The 19,447-nt window shown below is 51.2% G+C and overlaps 1 protein-coding gene across 6 annotated transcripts in view; it reads left to right on the plus strand.

Moving 5' to 3' along the window:
• The window catches only part of SYMPK (symplekin), a 35,455-nt gene that overhangs the window by 4,936 nt on the left and 11,072 nt on the right, over nucleotides 1-19,447 (plus strand). For 5 of the 6 annotated variants that reach the window (XM_043600448.1, XM_043600450.1, XM_043600449.1 and 2 more), the window contains 13 exons: nucleotides 1,071-1,124; nucleotides 1,216-1,289; nucleotides 4,094-4,220; nucleotides 4,909-5,158; nucleotides 5,722-5,892; nucleotides 7,178-7,417; nucleotides 10,710-10,864; nucleotides 13,213-13,363; nucleotides 14,744-14,948; nucleotides 15,818-15,968; nucleotides 16,829-17,064; nucleotides 18,078-18,159; nucleotides 18,377-18,490. In XM_043600448.1, coding sequence (XP_043456383.1) covers nucleotides 1,071-1,124; nucleotides 1,216-1,289; nucleotides 4,094-4,220; nucleotides 4,909-5,158; nucleotides 5,722-5,892; nucleotides 7,178-7,417; nucleotides 10,710-10,864; nucleotides 13,213-13,363; nucleotides 14,744-14,948; nucleotides 15,818-15,968; nucleotides 16,829-17,064; nucleotides 18,078-18,159; nucleotides 18,377-18,490 — 2,010 coding nt within the window. Of the gene's footprint in view, nucleotides 1-1,070; nucleotides 1,125-1,215; nucleotides 1,290-4,093; nucleotides 4,221-4,908; nucleotides 5,159-5,721; nucleotides 5,893-6,449; nucleotides 6,770-7,177; nucleotides 7,418-10,709; nucleotides 10,865-13,212; nucleotides 13,364-14,743; nucleotides 14,949-15,817; nucleotides 15,969-16,828; nucleotides 17,065-18,077; nucleotides 18,160-18,376; nucleotides 18,491-19,447 lie in introns of those variants that run through there. The other variant, XM_043600454.1, reaches the window with a different exon arrangement.

The following is a 19,447-nucleotide window of genomic DNA, read 5'->3' on the forward strand; positions in this document are numbered from 1 at the left end:
CCTGCTGACCTGGCCTAGGGGTGGGGAGTCAGGGAGGGCTTTCTGGAAGAGGGGACATCAGAGCTGAGACCTGGAGGACAAGGAGAGAAGCAGGCTAAGTGAGAGAGGGAGAGTGTCTCCAGCAGAGGGCCCCGTCGGTTATGCAGAGGCAAAAGAAGGCTTGAAGAATTAGATGGGAGTGGGGGCTGGATGTGGTTCAGACCGGGAGGCAGGTGAAGTTCGGGAGCCGGGGGTTTGGGTTGGCCGAATGAGAACCCTCGTTCTGCTACTTGCTCGGCGTGTGGCCTTGGGTAGCTGACTCCTCAGCAGTGGAAGCCAGGCCTGTGCTGGCCCCGGGCCTAGATGAGACTGTCTGTGGGCAGGGCTAATTCCAAAGAGCCTGGCAAGTCCAAGAGCATCAGGAGACGGGTTCTCACTGTCATAACTGGCAGTGTGAATGGGGAATAGAAACACGCAGAGTGGAGAGAATTGATGGATGGGCCTCAGGAAGGAATTTGGGCAGCACTTTCCTCTTTTCTTTAGCCCCCTTGTATATCATGTGCTCGCTACCCACCAGGACCCTGTGCCCTGTATGATCTTCTTACCTTTTTTTTTTTTTTAATTTTTTTTTAACGTTTATTTATTATTGAGAGACAGAGAGAGACAGACCGTGAGCAGGGAAGGGGCAGAGAGAGAGGGAGACACAGAATCTGAAGCAGGCTCCAGGCTCTGAGCTTGTCGGCACAGAGCCCCGACACGGGGCTCGAACTCCCAAGCCAAGAGATCATGACCTGAGCCGAAGTCGGACGCTTAACCGACTGAGTCACCCAGGCGCCCCCTGTATGATCTTCTTATTCAAGCCTCACAGGAGCCCTGTGAGTTGGCATTTCAGATCCCCGTTTTATAGAAGAGCAAACAGACTCAGGGGAAGCCAACCTGCCTGGGCTGTGGTTGGGAGTGGCAGAGCCAGGATTTGAACTGAGTTTATCTGCTGCCTCCCTCCATGCTGTGTTCTACACACTCCTATCTGTACTGACTGGCCCCTGGTTTTATATGTATGGCCCTCCTCCTCATCCCCAGTCTCCTTCCAGGTCCAGGAACTGATCATCAACAAAGATCCCACACTACTGGACAACTTCCTGGACGTGAGTGACCAACGGGAGAGAAAAGGTGTGGGTGTAGGGGGAAGGGGAAGGATCCTGGTGCAACCCCGACCCACCTTCCTGGTGTTGGCAGGAGATCATCGCTTTCCAGGCGGACAAGTCAATTGAAGTGCGCAAATTTGTCATCGGCTTCATCGAGGAGGCATGGTACGGGGTGGCGCAGGGAGCCCCCGGGAGCACCCCTGGTGGAGACCGCCTCTTCAGCTCCCTGCCTGGCCCTACCCTCTGCTTCTCAGACCCATTTTCCCTCCTATGTGCACTGATTCCTCAGCAAGTGTTTAATAAGGTCAAAATCTTGGAGTCATTCATGATTCCTCTACTTCTCCCACACTTCACATCTACATCATCAGTAAGGACTGTTGGCTCTACCTTCAGAATTTAAACAGTATCTAACCATTTTTCAACCACTTCCTGGGCCATTAGGCTGCTCTAAGCCACCATTACTTCCTCCCTAGATGACTTCAGGGAGGGGCCTTTCTGGTTCCCCTGCTTCCACTTTCTCTCCTGTTTAATTGAACTGAAATTCACATGACATAAAATTGACTACTTAAAAAAAATTTTTTTTTAACGTTTACTTCTTTTTGAGAGAGAGAGACAGAGCGTGATCGGGAGAGGGGCAGAGAAAGAGAGAGAGGGAGACACAGACACCAAAGCGGGCTCCAGGCTCTGAGCTGTCAGCACAGAGCCCCATGCGGGAGTTGAACTCACAAACCGTGAGATCAGGACCTGAGCCGAAGTCGGACGGTTAACCGACTGAGCCACCCAGGTGCCCCCAAATTAACTATTTTTCAGTGAACAATTCAGTGACATTTATAGTACATTTCACCCATCTCGTTCAAACATTTTTATCCTTCCCAGAGGAAATACCATAACCATTCCCTGCTTCCTTCTTACAGCAGCCAGAGTGATCCTGTTAAAATGTCAATCAGATCTTGGCAGTCCCCTGCTGTCAGACCTCCACTGGCCCACTGTCTCACCTAGATTGAAACCCAGACTCTTCCCCCTCACGTCATCTGCTCCTGGTGGCCTCTCTGATCTTCACTCACATCCTCCAGCCCCCCCGCCCGTCCCCCCCGTTGTTCCTTAAAAAACTCTGTTCTCTCAGCTTGCTGTACCTGCAAAGGATGCTCACCTCCCCCCCAGGCCCCGCCCCAGGAGCCACCTGGCTCGCTCCTTCACTTCCCTCTGGTCTTCCTCAGTAAGCCTTTCCTGGCCACGCCAGTCCGCTGCCACACCTCTGGCATCCCCATCTGCACTGTTGTTTTTTTTTTTTTAATTTTTTTTTTTCAACGTTTATTTATTTTGGGGACAGAGAGAGACAGAGCATGAACGGGGGAGGGGCAGAGAGAGAGGGAGACACAGAATCGGAAACAGGCTCCAGGCTCTGAGCCATCAGCCCAGAGCCTGACGCGGGGCTCGAACTCCCGGACTGCGAGATCGTGACCTGGCTGAAGTCGGATGCTTAACTGACTGTGCCACCCAGGCGCCCCTGCACTGTTTTTTTATAGTGTTTTTACTAGTTGGAAATACCTTGACGCTTTTTCTTTCAAAAATGTCCACCCTGTGAGGACAGGCCTTCTCTGTGTTGTGGACCACTCTATCCCAGTGCCTGGAACAGTGTTGGCATGTAGGAGGAACTGAATACATACTGGTTGAACAGAAATTTCATCGCAGTGGTGACCACATGGCACGCTTACTCTGCCATGCCCTGTGTGAAAACCTCTCCTCTGTTTTCACCTGTCATCTTCGCAGCAGCCTTGGCTCTGTTATCCTCCTTTTAAGGGAACGGAAACGGAGGCTCAAAATGATAAAGTGATTTGTTCAAGCTGAGTCATTTGTTCATTCAGCATTTACTTGGTGCTTTGTGACGCAGGAAATAAAATAGCCCCTATTTAGTGACTGTTTTCTGTTTGTCAGGCACCATACTGAACGCTTTACCTAGTTACCTACTTTGATTCTCAAAACAACACCATGGATTAGTTATTTGGCCCATTTATCTCAAGACAAAACCGTGACTCAGAGAGGTGAAGTAAGTTTCCTAAGATCACACGGCCAGTATGTGGCGGGGCTGGGATTTTAACCCATATCTGTAATGCCATTGCCCAGATTCGTAATCGCCACCTTATACTGGGAGAATATGTGCTAAATTTCCAGAGTTTGCAGAAAAACCGAATGTTCAGCAGGTACGTGCCAGGCATTTGTGTGAGGCTGTAGGAATACAACAGTGAGTAAGTAGAGATACTGTTTCTGCCGTGATGTAGCTGGCAGTTGAGTTTCACATTTTTTTTTGACCGACGAGCTTAATATTTGACTTCACGTTGTAGAATGTCGTGAAAATTACATTCATGACCTGAGCTCTAGGTGTGGCCTTCCTGCAGTTTTTAGTTCATCAAACAAATAACGTATTTCATTCTCAACAGAAAATGGGGCCCCACTAGGACTGACTTTGAAAGGGTCCCCTGCTTTCAGAGGCCCCACATTGAGGTAAACAAATTAGTAAAGAAGACCAGTGATTACATAAAGCCAAGTGCTTTCTAGTAACGCCAGCCCGTATTTACAGATGCTTTCTCTCCTGTTCTAAGTACTTTACAAGTATTGTTGCAGTGTTCACAGCAAGCTGTGAGGTGAGTAGTATCCTAGACGAGACAGTTGGCTTGGCCAGATTCACACCGTTGTCTGGCGATGCCGTGCCTTACGTGAACAGCAGAGTCCTAACAGTGAAAGAGTGGGGTTTGCAGCACTAACCTAGAGAGAAGGTTCATGGGTGGCTAAGTCTGAAGGTGCCAAGCATTGTTTGCTGACACACAGGGCAGGTGCAGTCCCTGACTTTGCCCCGCCTCTACTCCAGTCTCCTGACCTTGATCCCAATTTCCCTTCCCTCATGGACCCCAGGCTCCCATCACATACCCAAAGAACCAGCTTGCCCTTGCCTATTTTTCTCCATCCCCCAGCAAACGAGACATTGAGTTACTCCTGAAACTGATCGCAAACCTCAACATGCTCTTGAGGGATGAGAATGTGAATGTGGTGAAGAAGGCCATCCTCACCATGACCCAGCTCTACAAGGTGGCCCTGCAGGTAAGCGCTCCCTCCCACCAGGGGGCGTCCTGATCTGACAGGTCTCATTTATAGCCTCCTTGGTTAGACAGGGACAGCTGTGTTAAACCAGGGACGGGTCAAATTCTTTATGGGCAAGATGTGCTGTTGCTTTTTGGGAACAGACAACAAAGGGGTCTAATGTCCTAATGGTCAGGGACTCCCCATTCATCCATCCATCCATGCATTTAACAAACATTCCCTGAGGACTTCCTCTGTGACTCACAGGGGCCTCTGGTGCTTATGGCCTAGTGAGAGAGACCGACTTGTGTCAAAAGCATCACAGAAATTTTAATTTTAGATCTAGTAAGTTCTATAAGGAAAAGAACACACTGTGATGTGGTATTCTTTAGCGTGAATGAAATAAATGAATCCATTTGATTTCCGCTGCCATGTCGTGAGGTCAGCGTTGTTATCCCTTTGTCGTAAGATTTGAGCCTCTTCACTCCGGGTTGTTAACCGTGCGTGAACCTCATGATGGCGGAACCACACCTGTCGTGGTCATCACTGGGCCTTGTCCCCACCGTCACCTAGCACAGGGTCTGGGGCAGAGGTGTAGCTCAGTAAATGTTTTCCAGATGAATGTATGCGTCATCATTTATGGACCTCTGAGTAGTGATGGAGTTGGCGATGTCTTGTCCCCGTCCCTCTGTCCCTGTCCCTCTCGCAGTGGATGGTGAAGTCACGAGTCATCAGTGAGCTCCAGGAGGCCTGCTGGGACATGGTGTCCGCCATGGCTGGTGACATCATTCTGCTGCTGGATTCTGATAATGACGGCATCCGCACCCACGCCATCAAGTTTGTGGAGGGCCTCATTGTCACCCTGTCACCCCGCATGGCAGACTCGGAGGTGCCCCGCCGCCAGGAGCATGATATCAGCCTGGACCGCATCCCTCGTGACCACCCCTACATCCAGTACAGTGAGTGCCACCCATCAGCCCGTCCCATTTGTCAGTCACTCTACACCAACTACCTTCCTCCCCTTCCTCCGCCCCTGTTTTCTCTCTTAGGTTTTCATTTCTGGAGACAGTATAAGACGTTGGTTAAGAGCCCAGATGCTAGGGTCAAATCCTAGCTTCAACACTTATTATATGAACGTGGGCGAGTTAACTTCTCTCTGAACTTCATTTCCTTTTCCACGGGTTTGTAGTGAGGTCCCATGAGGAGGTGAGCACTTAGTAAATGCTGGCTGGTTTTAAGGGTTTTCTTAAAAGTAGGCTCCATACCCAGTGTGGGGTTTGAATTCACTACCCTGAGATGAAGAGTAGAATGCTCTACCAACTGAACCAGCCAGGCGCCCCTAAGTTTTTATGCTCATTAATAGTCCATCTCCTAGGACTCATCAGCCACTAAATTTTCTGGTCTTTTCCAGCCATTCTGAGCCATGTGTAAGGGTCTCTCCCCTTTTGGCCCCAAAGGCTGCTTTCTCCAGAGGCCAGGGAGAAAGGCCCCTGCTAACTGGTTCTTTTCTCTCCCTCATTAGATGTGCTGTGGGAAGAGGGCAAGGCAGCTTTGGAGCAGTTGCTCAAGTTCATGGTGCATCCCGCCATCTCCTCCATCAACCTGACCACAGCTCTGGGCTCCCTTGCCAACATCGCCCGCCAGAGGCCCATGTTCATGTCAGAGGTGATCCAGGCCTACGAAACCCTGCATGGTAGGTTGGGCCACTGCCCTCCCACTCTCCACTGGCCAGTCTGCTCCATCCTGAGAAAATGTGGCCAGGTAGTGGGTCCCTGAGGGATTCATCATTCTGGTAGGTCTGGACACAGGAAGCATTCTTTAGACAGGAATCTTTGGTTGCCTATGACAGAAGCCTGGTTCAAAGCTGGCTTTAATATTAAGATATGTGTGGGTGAAATCATATCTTATGATTTGATGATTTGATCATATGATGTCTGCTAAATCCTTTAAAATATTCCAGACTCTCCCGCCCCCACCAAAAAAAAAAAAAAAAGAAAGAAAGAAAAAAAGGGCAGGGTGGATGTGCCAAGATAAGCAGAGTGTTGATGGGTACTTGGTTATTTGTGATACTCTTTTCTCTGCTTTTGTGCATGTGTGAAAACTGAAATGTCTGGGGTTGAGGCGTGAATGTGTACAGATCATGGATCTGTCTCCATTTCTTGGCTCTTATTTTCTCCTCGTTGGCTCTGTTCTGTGTCACTTTCCTTGGGGTAGCAAAGATGGCCCCCAATACCTCCAGGCCTCCCTTCTGTCCACTTGGCAACCCCAGGGGACAGAGTGTTTCCTTCCCAGTCATTCCATCAGAAGTCCAAGGGCTGATGCCCATTGTGCCTGATTGGCTGAGAAGACCCTGGTAACCTGTCTCTGAACCAATCACAATGCCCGAGGGATTTACATTGTTCTTACTGGCTCTGAGTCTTTTTGCCCACTTGGACTGAGAATGGAGCCGGGGTGGTTCCCTCAGAGGAAAACGGGAGCACTGTTGGCTGATGAAGGAGGGAAGGATGCTGAGCAAGCAGAATTACAGGCATCCTCTTTCTCTCTAGAACAGGGAAGGTTTGCTCATGAAGGTGACTGTTAGACATTGGAATATCATTCTGGTGGCAGGGCCGACAAGGCACTGTTGACGGCAGTTCAGTTGGGACATTGTGGAGGTGAAGTTGGTGATGATAGCCTTCCCCGGGGGAGGCATATTGGAATTTCCAGACCAGAGATGGAAGGAGATGAGACTTTATGTTTAATAGGAGAGAGGGTGAGCTTTCTTTTTGTTTTAAGGTCGACTAATCCCGATGGAGACCTCTTGAGGGTTTTAAGCACCAGCTCGTGCAGGGGGACGGCTGCACATGAGATCTCAGAGCGCAGGAACCTTCCTAGGAGGCGCCTGCAACCACTGCCCAAGCTGGGGACTCGGGAACTGAGCTTTGCAGGGCCCCATAAGCTCCGTCCACAGGACAGAGCTCCTGCTTCTTTCCTCACAGCCAACCTGCCCCCTACGCTGGCCAAATCCCAGGTGAGCAGCGTGCGCAAGAACCTCAAGTTGCACCTGTTGAGTGTCCTGAAGCACCCGGCCTCCTTGGAGTTTCAGGCCCAGATTACCACCCTGCTGGTGGACCTAGGCACACCTCAGGCTGAGATTGCCCGCAATATGCCCAGCGGCAAGGATGCCCGCAAGCGGCCCCGGGACGACTCGGATTCCACGCTCAAGAAGATGAAGTTAGGTGAGCTGAGGAGCTGAGCCAGGCCTGGCGAGAGGTGGGGGCAGGGACTGGCCGCGTTTGTAGTATTCAGTTACTTACGTTCAACTGTCAGCTTTATTTATGTTGGTTAATATTACATTGTAAATTATAGCGTTTAGATATGACCTAGCAAATGATATCAAAATAGAATTATTAGAGTAATTACGAATTGCTTAAATCATGCAGAAGGTGAATAAACTGAAAGTCTCCCTCTTGCTCCTCTCCCCAAAAGTAACCACTCCCTAAGTATTAACACTTAGGTTTTCTTTCAGAAATACCTCTGAGTTCTCCTTTCCTTTGTTTCCTTTATAATTGGATTTGTTTTCTGAAGTGATTTTTTTTTTCTAAATTTTTTTTTAACATTTATTTATTATTGAGAGACAGAGAGAAACGGAGCGTGAGCAGGAGAGGGGCAGAGAGACACAGGGAGACACAGAATCTGAAGCAGGTTCCAGGATCTGAGCCGTCAGCACAGAGCCTGACGTGGGGCTCGAACTCACAAACCGCGAGATCATGACCTGAGCCGAAGTCGGACGCTTAGCCGACTGAGCCACCCAGGCACCCCTGAAGTAATTTTTTAATGGTTGTATTATTTTGTCAATGGTGTGAACCATGGCAGACTTTCTTACTATAAAACTTTTCTCTCTTTTTTTTTTTTTTTTTAATTTTTTTTTCAACGTTTATTTATTTTTGGGACAGAGAGAGACAGAGCATGAACGGGGGAGAGGCAGAGAGAGAGGGAGACACAGAATCGGAAACAGGGTCCAGGCTCCGAGCCATCAGCCCAGAGCCTGACGCGGGGCTCGAACTCACGGAGCGCGAGATCGTGACCTGGCTGAAGTCAGATGCCTAACCGACTGCGCCACCCAGGCGCCCCTAAAACTTTTCTTTTTAAATCACCGATGTTCAGTTTTAGAACATTTATGAAAGAATTAGATTTTCTTTTTTAAAGAGGCTCCACGCCCAACATGGGATTTGAACAAGAATCAGATGCTTTACTGACTAGAGCCACCCAGGTGCCCCAGATTCCAAGCAGGCTTCACACTGTCAGCGTGGAGCCCAGCACAGGGCTTGAACTCACACACCGCGAGATCATGACCTGAGCTGAAACCAAGAATCAGATGCATGACTGAGCCACCCAGGCGCCCCTTTTCCCCGTTGTAAATACTAAGTTGAGGGAGGTACTTGTACTGTGTACAATACATGTTCCCCTTCAAATTTTGACCCAGTGGCTTTAACCTCTGTTGATGATTATTGCCTGCATCTGTTATTGCTATAATGGTTATGAGAAGATTTCCTTCTGCATTTATTAGTTGGCATTCTGTAAGGAAGAGCTTTCTTCTTCCAGCTCAGGTCATGATCTTACGGTTTGCGAGTTTGAGCCCCACGTCGGGCTCTGTGTTGACAGCATGGAGCTTGGAGCTTGCTTCGGATTCTGGGTCTCCCTCTGTCTCTACCCCTCCCTCCCTCACAGTGTGTCTGTCTGTCTGTCTGTCTCTCTCTCTCTTTCTCTCTCTCCCAAAAATACATAACACTAACGTATCCCATACTTTTTTTGAGCATTTTTTTACTTTCTGACATAACAAGATGTTCTAGACTTTACTTATCCCAGCTTTGGAATCAGCCTTTTCTCTAAGGAGCTCTGGATTCTTTTAAGTAGGGAGTAGTTTCAGAAACTAAGATTCGAGCCCTGGGTGTGCCGATTGCTACTGGGCGCGTGGAAGTTCTTGATAGCCACTGCCAGACTGTTTTCCAAAACAACTGCACCATGTACAAAACCCCCGCAGCCTGTGAATGGCAGTCACTACACTCTTACAGCCCTGAATGTTCTATAAACCGCCTGGGTATAAACAGTATCCTGGGCTTAGATTTGCTTTCTTGCACGTATTGGAGTCAGGCTGGGAGTCCTTTTACATTTCTTAGCCATTCGTTCGCTGTTTGCTGGTCTGTGAGGTGCCCATTCTGTTTGACATTTTGTAACTGAATTGTATATACCCTTGCTCTTGGTTAACAGCAGAGTATCAGCTTTCGTTAACATGTGTTGCCAGCTTTTTTAAAAGGCTGCATAACAGCGGTGCCTGGCAGTCTCAGTCAGTAGAGCACACCATGCTTGATCATAGGGTTGCCCAAGTGGGCATGGAGCCTACTTTAAAAAAAAAAAAAAAAAAAATTGTGTGACGCGGCATCCTATTTTTGCCATAATCTACTTAAATCATTACCCCGTTAAACGTTCCAGCTTTTCCGTTTTTTATAAATACAGTTTCCAGGAACATGTTTGTACGTAAAGCTTTTTCTCTGAGACTCAAAGTACTGAGCTGGAACCACTGTACTTGGATGAGCCAGCCTGTTCCTGATGGAGACTGTGTGCCATTTCTCATTGTATAGTCAGTGGCGAAGTGAATTCCCTGTACGTTTTACCTTCAGTCTGCCCGTGACCTATGTGCTTAGGGTCAATACTTAGAAGTAGGTTTGCTGGGTCGGAAAGGTGTGTGCATGGCAAATTTTGGCCTTCAGTCAAATTGCCCTTCCGAAAGGCCTTACCAGTTTACCTTTCCACAGTCCACACCCCTCCTAACAACGGTCACTACCAGCCTTTTTTTAAAATTTATTTATTTATTTATTTATTTATTTCATCAGTCATATAGGCAAAAAGCCTATCTCATTAGGTGGCTTTTACATTTTCCTGATTCTTGGTGAGGTTGAGCAATATTCCAAAGACAGAGGATTTTTATGTTTTTTGTTTCTCATGTTTTTTTTTTTTTTTCTTTTTAACGTTTGTTTATTTTTGGGAGAGAGAGAAAGCACGAGCAGGGGAAGGGCAGAGAGAGACAGACACAGAATCCGAAGCAGGCTCCAGGCTCTGAGCTGTCAGTCAGCACAGAGCCTGACGTGGGGCTCGAACTCACAGACTTCGAGATCATGACCTGAGCCGAAGTCGGACGCCCCACTAACTGAGCCAGCCGGGCATCCCCAAAGATAGAGGTTTTTCTAAACAAGCTCGGTGAAATTATTAGTTAACCTTTTCATCTTCTTGGAGTTTGGTGTGATCGGCCGGGCTGGTGTGGCTTATTCCCCTTTTCCCAGATGAGGAGAATGAGGCCTAAAGAGAGGCGGGTCATTCTGCAGGGTCCTGTGGTGCTTTGAGGTCTGTGTTCACCACACGGCTCCTACTTGCCGAGGCTGTCTGGAGGCAGGGACCCCCGGGGCCCCCTGGGAGGAGGGAGGGCCCGGTGCTCACTCTAGCACCATCACCTCCTCTCCTTCCCTCTCCCAGAGCCCAACCTGGGGGAAGATGATGAGGACAAGGACTTGGAGCCGGGCCCATCGGGAACCTCCAAGGCCTCAGCCCAGATCTCAGGCCAGTCAGATACAGACATCACCGCCGAGTTCCTGCAGCCTTTGCTGACACCTGACAACGTGGCCAATCTGGTGAGGATGGACGGGAGCCATTTCCCACGGGGCAGGGAAGAAGGCCTTCTAGTCTTTCCCTACCCTTCCGCTCCACACTGCCCCCTCTCCCAGATGGCATGAGTCCCAGAACACCTCTGTTCTCCGTTGGGAGGGTGTGATCCCGTGGGCCCTCCCAACCTTGGATGGACCTTTCCTCTTGTCTTTACTCCTTTAGGAGGTCCCTTGTCACCACTCCCAGCAGTCCCTCTTTGGGTAGTCCGAGTCCCCATCCAAACTCATCCCCTCTCGCTCTCTCCTCTCCTTTGAACGGAGGTTGTGTTAACTGGGGAGTGAACACCATGACCTGTTTGCTAAGTGGCGTGGGATTGGCATTGGTGGGGCGGGGTGGCCAGTGTTTTCCTTAGATTCTCGAAGATACCCTGCTGTGCACTGAAAGAACCGCTGGTTTGAGTTGCTGGGGGCGGGGTGTGTGTCTCACCTCAGTCCTCAGGCTCAGCGGCCCTGAGACCTGTCCATCGGGTGCGCCTCTTCCCCTGCAGTCCTTCCCTGCTCTCTGCCTGAGGCTCCAGGGGGCTTAGTTGTTGGGTGCATGGAATGGGATTTTTGTCACCAGGGTAGCAAGAAGGAGTCTTCTCTCGCGCTCAGATCTCTTTGGTGAGCTCCAGGCCTGGAGACGTGTCTACGTCATGCATCGTTCTCCCCTCAGATGTTCCACAGGCCCCGCAGACTCGTTATGTCAGAAGTGAACTTGCAGAATTTCTCCCTGTGTTCTTCTCCAGGCCCACAGCCCTCTCTGTGTTCTTGGCACACTAGCCTCCCAGTTCCCAACCCACAAACCTGGGAGTTAAGCTCTTTGCCTTTCCTCCAGTCCGTCCCCTTGTTCTCTCCATCCCCCTACCCCCGCCACGGGCCCCTGCATGGCCCAGGCACCACCCGCCTGCTCCCTGGCTCTGGCTCCCACTCTCCCTGTGGCAGCCAGAGACATCTTCCCGAAGTACCGGGCCTGCCGTTCCCCTGGCTCCCCTGCTCCAACCCCTGCCGTGGCTCTCCATTTCCTTCCAGATAAAATTTGAATGCAGCTTGCCTCAGGCCCTGCCTGATTATGCTTCCGTTCAGTCGGTGTACCTCATCTGTCCTCTTCACATCCTGGGAAATTTGTCCTTTTAAAATTATTGGCTGAAAGCTCTTCACAAGATTCTTTTACTTTTGTAATAACTGCCGTTTGTTAGTAATGTGCAGCGTTTTGGTTTCTAATAATGTCTTACTCTTTTTGGTATCATTCAATCTTGCCATAGGTTTGCCTTTCAAAGAACTGGCTCTGAAGTTTTGTTTATACTCTTGTGTAACCTTTTCTGTTTTATTTCTGTTGTCTTTATTTCTTTCCTTGAATGTCTTATCCCCCAGAGTTTTAAGTTAAATGCTTGGCTTATAAGTTTTCAACTGTCTTACCCCCGGCCAGCCCTCCCCGCCCCCGCCCTCCCTCCCTGCCCCCCCCCCGCCCCCACCATAAGCATTTAAGGATTTGATTTTCCAAGTACCATTTTAGCTGCATCCCACACATTTTGATTTGTAGGTGTTTTAGTATCTGTCTGTTCTAATTATTTGATTATTTCAGGTATATATTTAAACCTCTAAGCATGTAGGGATTTTCAAATTACTTTCTGTCACCAGCTCCTGACCAAAATAGACAAGCTCTCCTTAGGATATGGATTTCTTTTTAAGCCATTTTTTCACATTTGTTTGTTTTTGAGAGAGAGAGAGGGAGAGATCATGCGTACATGGGTGATGGGCAGAGAGAGAGGGAGATGGAGAATCCCAAGCAGGTTCTGTGCTGTCAGCGGAGAGCCTGATGTGGGGCTGGAACTCACACACCATGAGATCATGACCTGAGCTGAAATCTAGAGTGGGACGTTTAATCATCTGAGCCACCCAGGCTCCCCAGTGGATTTTTGTAAAGTCCATTTCTGGTTCACAGGACACTCTTCACAGAACTTCCGGGCTCTTGGCAGGATTCTGCTGCTCCTTAGCGCCCCCATGCTGTTCCTATACCCGGAATACGCACCCCCTCCCACTGTGAGATGTCACAGTATACCAGTCTGAAGCTTGCCCTCCTCTCAGATCTCAGTCTAGGTGCCACTTCCCCGGGGAGCCAAAGCTGCCCCTGGCACCCTCTACTTGCCCCTCTCGGGCACCATGCTGCAGCATTGCTCATTTTCTGTCTGACTTACCCAGGAGTCTGAGCCCCGTGAGACCCGGCCCGGGACTGTCTTAGTCACCGTCCTCTGCCCAGCCTGGGCCTGGGCCTGGAACAGGTGTTTGTCGAGTCAGTGAGTAAGGAAGGACTCCTCTCCCTGGGCATCCTGCAGGTCCTCATCAGCATGGTGTACCTGCCCGAGGCCATGCCCGCCTCCTTCCAAGCCATCTATACCCCCGTGGAGTCAGCAGGCACCGAAGCCCAGATCAAGCACCTGGCTCGGCTCATGGCCACACAGATGACGGCTGCGGGACTGGGGCCAGGTGAGTGTCACGTGGAGCTGACCTGGACAGGGCTTGGCCCCGTGGCCGCTGGCTTCTGCTTACTGGAGGAGCACCTCTTCCTGGTGGTACAAATGACACACACGGGAGATGTTAGGGGTAAATAATTACAAGTCCCCTAGATACCTTGAGTGCTTGATATTTTCAGTCCCTGGGCTTTGAATCCAACAGACTTTGGTGTGAGGTCTGTGTTGAACCAGACTGCCTCAGCCACTTAATAGCTGTATAACTTTGGTCAAGTTACTTAACCTCTCTGAGATTCAGGTGTTTTCCATTTACAGTACTTTTGAGCTATAAACTATGTAGAGAGACACAACTCTGAACTGTACATCTTAGTGAATTTTCGTAAAGAGAGCACAGCAACGTAGTCACCATCCAGATAGAGATATAGACCATTTCCACCACTCCAGAACATTCCTTCTTGCTCCTACCTGTCGCACTCACGGCATCCCACTTCCTGAGATGATCACCATTTTTTTTTTTTTTTTAAGTTTATTTACTTGAGAGCACAAGCAGGGGAGGGGCAGAGAGAGAGGGAGAGACAGAATCCCAAGCAGGCTCCGCGCTGTCAGTGCAGAGCCTGATGTGGGGCTCGAACTCCCGACTCATGAGATCATGACCTGAGCCAAGATCAAGAGTCGGACGCTCGACCGGCTGTGTCACCCGGGTGCCCCAGATGACCGCTCTTCTGATTCCTCTCTCCATAGATTAATTTTTCCTAGTCCTGAATTTCATATAAAATGGGATCATAGAGAGTCTGGCTCCTGCTCGACATAAGTTTTTGAGATGTGCCCGTGTTTTCATGTGACCCAGTGGTTTATTTGTATCGCTCAATAGTATTTCCTTCTGTGACTAGGCCATCATTTGTTTATGGGCCTGTGGCTTGTGTCCAGTTTTTGACCGCTGCGAGTGAAGCTGTACAAATGTGTGCGAGTGTTTTTGGCCGGTCGGTTGGGTTTGCGGGGGTGGTTGGGTCTTTTTTGTGTGCTTGAGTGTAGTTGGTGTGTGTAAGTGTTTTGGTATACACACGCCCTCATTTTCCTTGAGTATATACACTAAGGGGTGGAATTGTTGGGTCATAGGTTAGGGTATGTTCGGTGTTACTAGACGGTGCCCATCAGTGTTCCACAGGGGCTGTGCCATTTGATACTCTCACCAGCAGTAAATGGCATTTCTACTTTGAGCCTTGGTTGTATTGCCAAACGGGGATGAAAAGCATGCCTGTTCCAGAATGGTGTTTTGCAGATTTACGCGACTTTCGTGTATACGAGGCTTCAAACAGAGCCCAGCACACGGGAGGTCCTTGGATGGGAGCAGGTGGGTGTGACAGTCCTGGAGCCCGTTTGCTTACCTCCCTCTCAGGTGTGGAGCAGACCAAACAGTGCAAGGAGGAGCCCAAGGAGGAGAAGGTGGTGAAGCCAGAGAGTGTCCTGATTAAGCGACGCCTGTCGGCCCAGGGCCAGGCCATCTCAGTGGTGGGCTCCCTGAGCTCCATGTCTACTCTGGAGGAGGAGGCGCCCCAGGCCAAGAGGAGGCCAGAGCCCATCATCCCTGTCACACAGCCCCGGTGAGTTCCCTGGTAGGTGCAGGTGCAGGACTGAGGGCCTGGTTCTTGGTGCGCGCATGCACCTGTGTGTGTGCACGTGTTAGAGACAGCGACAGATAAAGTGGTGGGGCTGGAGGAAGATCTGTCTGATCCCAGAGTCAATGCCATGGCCACCAAGCCTTACCTGTCATTTTCTTTTACGTAAAAATGCCCCCTTACTTAGGTCTAAAGTTGGGATGGTAGTATCTCTCTCTGAGGATCAAGGGAGAATTAGGTGGGTTCACAGTGATAGTTTGATCATTAAATGAGGTGACTCTTGAGGTTGGAAGGGAATTTGATAAAAAGTATTTAGCCTGATTCCTAACAGGTAGTAAGTGCTGCTGGTGGTTGTTCTCCTCCTCATTGTTATCCCCCTTACAGACCACAAAATCCAACCAGTCCCTGCCCATCCCCAACCATGATTTGCTTCCTGGTCCTCCCTCCCAGCCCTCCCTTCCCCGCACTCCCTCCTGCAGTCACACCTGCCTCTTGAACAGCCAGGCAGGTAGGTCCCCACTGGAAGCTTCCAGCCTTGGCGCTTTCTGTTCTCTCTACCTAGAAAGCTCATCCTCCAGGTATTTGTGCGTCCTGTCCCCTTGCCTCGTTCAGATCTGCACTCCCACCTTGCCTCCTCCTATAAGCATTCCCTTTACATGCTTTACAAAGACAAAATGGCACCCTCCTCCTTTCTCCTTCCCCTGTGCCCTGCCGTGGCTGAGTCACGGGACAGTTAGAGGGGCGGCGCGGTGGGAGCTGGGACGGGGAGGGTGGTCTCCGTATGGCCCCTGGTGGGCCTCTGCTCCAGAAAGGCTGTTTGAGTCACCGTGTCCGTGTCCCTGCTCCCCATGTAGGCTGGCGGGCGCTGGTGGGCGCAAGAAAATCTTCCGTCTGAGCGATGTGCTCAAGCCCCTGACCGACGCCCAGGTTGAGGCTATGAAGCTGGGCGCCGTGAAGCGGATCCTCCGGGCAGAGAAGGCCGTGGCCTGCAGCGGGGCGGCCCAGGTGTGCCCCGGTCCCCCCAGCCCATTCTTCCCGGCCCTCCCCCCACCAGCTCGCCTCATATCCCGAGAAAGACACAGCCTTAGACCCAAACCTCCCTGGCTCCGGGTCCCACCTGTGCTGCCCGCCAGCCCTCCGTGCCTCGCTTCTGTCCCCCTCCTTAAGGTGGAGGTGGCGGCAGCAGCCGCACCAGTGATGAGGAAGAAACGCACGGACGCGCACGGCTCTCGCCCAGCACAGGGTGGCTGCGCGGAGAGCCCTGCAAGTGAGGGCTGCCGCCGTGTGCTTTCTTCCTGGTGGTTAATAGTGTTAATTCCTCTCAGGTTCAGACAGACCTGGTCTAAGTGCTGATTCTGCCACTTGCTGGCGTTGTAACCTCAGCCAGGCGACTTTTTTCCCATTTCTTTAAGTTTAATTTTAAATAACCAAGAAGTATGTAAGAGTACTTTCTCTGTTAAAAACAAAAAATTTCCGGGCCATAGAGGTACCATGTCAGTCTTCCCTGGCTCCCCGACCTGCCTCCAGTCTCCCGTCCTCAGAGGTGACCATGTACAAATTAAGGGAAGCCTTTAGGATCTCTTTCTGTTTCCTTAAGTATGTAGATACTACTTTTACAAACTCAGTTTTATTCTATGATGATTGATCCCCCCCACCCCCACCCCCACCCCCACCCCCACCCCTGCCTTGTTTTTCCTCCCACACAAATGAGACCTATGGGGGTATGAGGTTCTTCAGCTGGCCTTCCTCACTTAACACTGGGTCTGCACCGGGCATCCCTGAGCAGGAAGAGTCACAAGACACGATCACAAGGTATCTGGGATCGCCCACCCGCACGCCAACACCTACACCCGCTCTCCTGTCAGGTGCGCATAAAGATCCTGGCCAGTCTGGTGACACAGTTTGACTCGGGCCTGAAGGCCGAGGTCTTGTCCTTCATCCTGGAGGATGTGCGGGCCCGCCTGGACTTGGCCTTCGCTTGGCTCTACCAGGAGTACAATGCCTACCTGGCAGCTGGTGCCTCGGGCACCCTGGACAAGTACGAGGACTGCCTTATCCGCCTGCTCTCCGGCCTGCAGGAGAAGCCAGACCAGAAGGATGGGTGAGGGAGACAGCCCTGCGCTCTCCTGTGTCCTGCCTTTTCTGGTTTCTGATCACCTCCCTCTTTACCACCCAAGTCCGCGTATCCATCCCGAGACTCCCTTGTCTCCTTACCTTCTGGAGGCGTGTACGAGGCAGATGCAGTGTGGGCTCTGGGGCACACTCCCCGGGCTTGTTCCCGGCTCTGCTGCTTGCCCTCTAAGTGATCGGTGTCACTCCCCCTCTGGGCCTCCATTTTCATAAATAACAGCGCCTGCCTCGTGGGCTTGTATCGCAGGTTGACCTCTCCAGCCCCGTCTCTCGCCTGAATTGCTTCTGTAGCTTCCTCCTTGTCCTCGACCTCCTGCTTATCTATCCATTCTCCACACGGCGGCCTGGGTGCCATTTTATAATGTAAATACTATCTTGTTATTTACCCACTAAAACCCTCCATGATTCTCCGTTGTTCTTGGGGTAAAATGCAGCCTTTTTTCTATGCCCTATGAGACCTGCGTAATCCCGTTCCTACCAACCTCTTTACCTTCTTTTTCTGCCCTCTTCCTCACGGCCCCCAAACCTTAGCTACACTGGCCTTCTGTTTCTGATCTTTGAACATGCCGAGTGCAGGGCTTAGCAGTTTCTGCTTCTGTACCTGGAATGCTATCCCCCAAGTCTTGGCATGGCTGGCTCTTTCTCCCCACCCCCACCCCCAGTGTCAAATCAGGGTCACTTCAAAGCAGCCACTTTTGGCCACCACGTCTGAAAGGCAGTACCCCTCCCCACTCCCCATCATTCCCTTCCATTACTGTAGCAAATGAGTAACGTTAGAAATCCTTGTTTGACAGAGGGGAGAAGCTGAGTTTCAGAGAGGTAAGTCGCCCGGCCGGCAGCTTTTGAATCCTGCTCCGTTTACCTCCAAAACTCTGTAACCAGGGGGTTGAACGAGCTGTATGTGAGGAGCAGCCCTGCCGGCTCAGCTCCAGCAGGACTGGGAAGCTTGTCTGCAGCCACTCCCCCTCCCTTCCTCTCTGGCAGGATCTTCACCAAGGTTGTGCTAGAGGCACCGCTGATCACTGAGAGCGCCCTGGAGGTGATTCGCAAGTACTGTGAGGATGAGGTGAGGACAGGCGGCAGATCTCCCTCAGCCCCTAGCACCTAGATAGATGCATGCAGGGACCCTGCGGAGGGACGGGGACCTGAAGAGAGGAGGCACATGGCCTAGACCTAGTGTCAGGGGATGCTGTGAGGGGGCAGGTCCTTTCTTGCCCAGTATTAGATCTGGAGGGAGGCAAGGGAGAAATCCCCCTTGCCGGTTTCCCTCCTTCCTGCCACAGAGTCGCACTTACCTGGGCATGTCTACTCTTCGAGACCTGATCTTCAAGCGCCCGTCCCGCCAGTTCCAGTACCTGCATGTTCTGCTAGACCTCAGCTCCCACGAGAAGGACAAGGTGATCCCCGCCACCCTGAGCTGGGCTACACTCAGCCTTTCCCGTGTCCTGAGGAACTTGCCCAGCCTCTTCCACCTTCCCCCTGGAAGTCCTGTCTGGGCCTGTTGCCCTTCCTGCAGTAGTGTGTCAGTGGCGCTTAGTTTTTGATTTTTGGTGGCACGAAACCGCGTAGATCTATACACGTATATACACACCCTCCCAGGAGGGGTCCATTCTCCCTCCTCACGCCACGTGTGTTGGGGAGCCCCTTTTAAGGCCTGCTGCTGTGCTGGGACCTGGTTGGGGAGCTGACAGGAGAGGAGCCGTGTGGCCTGTCAGCACGCAGGGAGGACACGGAGAGCTCTTGGAGTCGAGTGGCATTAGAGCAGCAAATGCAGCTGTGGGAGCCCTGGGGCGGGGCCTGGCCTACCTGATGGGGGACAGGCAGGGGCAGGGGCTAAGGCTTCTGGGGGAGGCAGCGGGTAAGCCAAGACCTGGAATCTAAGTAGATGGGTGTAACTGAACAGAGGAGACAAGGTGCGTGCATGCATGTGATTGAGAGGGCTCTTGACTCATCCCTGCCCTATCTAGTGTTTTCCAATTCCTTTCCTGGTGTCGTGTGTCCATTCATTCAGCAGACCCTCACTGGAGACTCTGGCTTGGCCTTTCAGTACTGCTGGGCACAGAGCAGGGCCCAAGAATAGTCCCTGTCCTCAGGGCATTCTGGGCAGCAGGGACCTTTAGTGCCAAGTCTCAAAGCCGGGGAGAATGCTGTCACTTTTGAGGAACTAAGGAAAGCTCATTCTGGTTGGAATGTAGCAAGCAAGACAAGAAATGGTAAAAGAGGGGGCGGGCAGGGAGATGGAGAGGTGATACAGGGCCCTGACCGGGCCAGGAAACCTCTCTCCCAAGCCGGTGAGCAGCCTGGGGCACAGGTGACTCAGGGAGTCGAGGCCTTTCTCGGTCTTGGACTTGTTT

Source organism: Prionailurus bengalensis, chromosome E2 (genome assembly GCF_016509475.1).
Source record: "Prionailurus bengalensis isolate Pbe53 chromosome E2, Fcat_Pben_1.1_paternal_pri, whole genome shotgun sequence".
Taxonomy (NCBI): domain Eukaryota; kingdom Metazoa; phylum Chordata; class Mammalia; order Carnivora; family Felidae; genus Prionailurus; species Prionailurus bengalensis.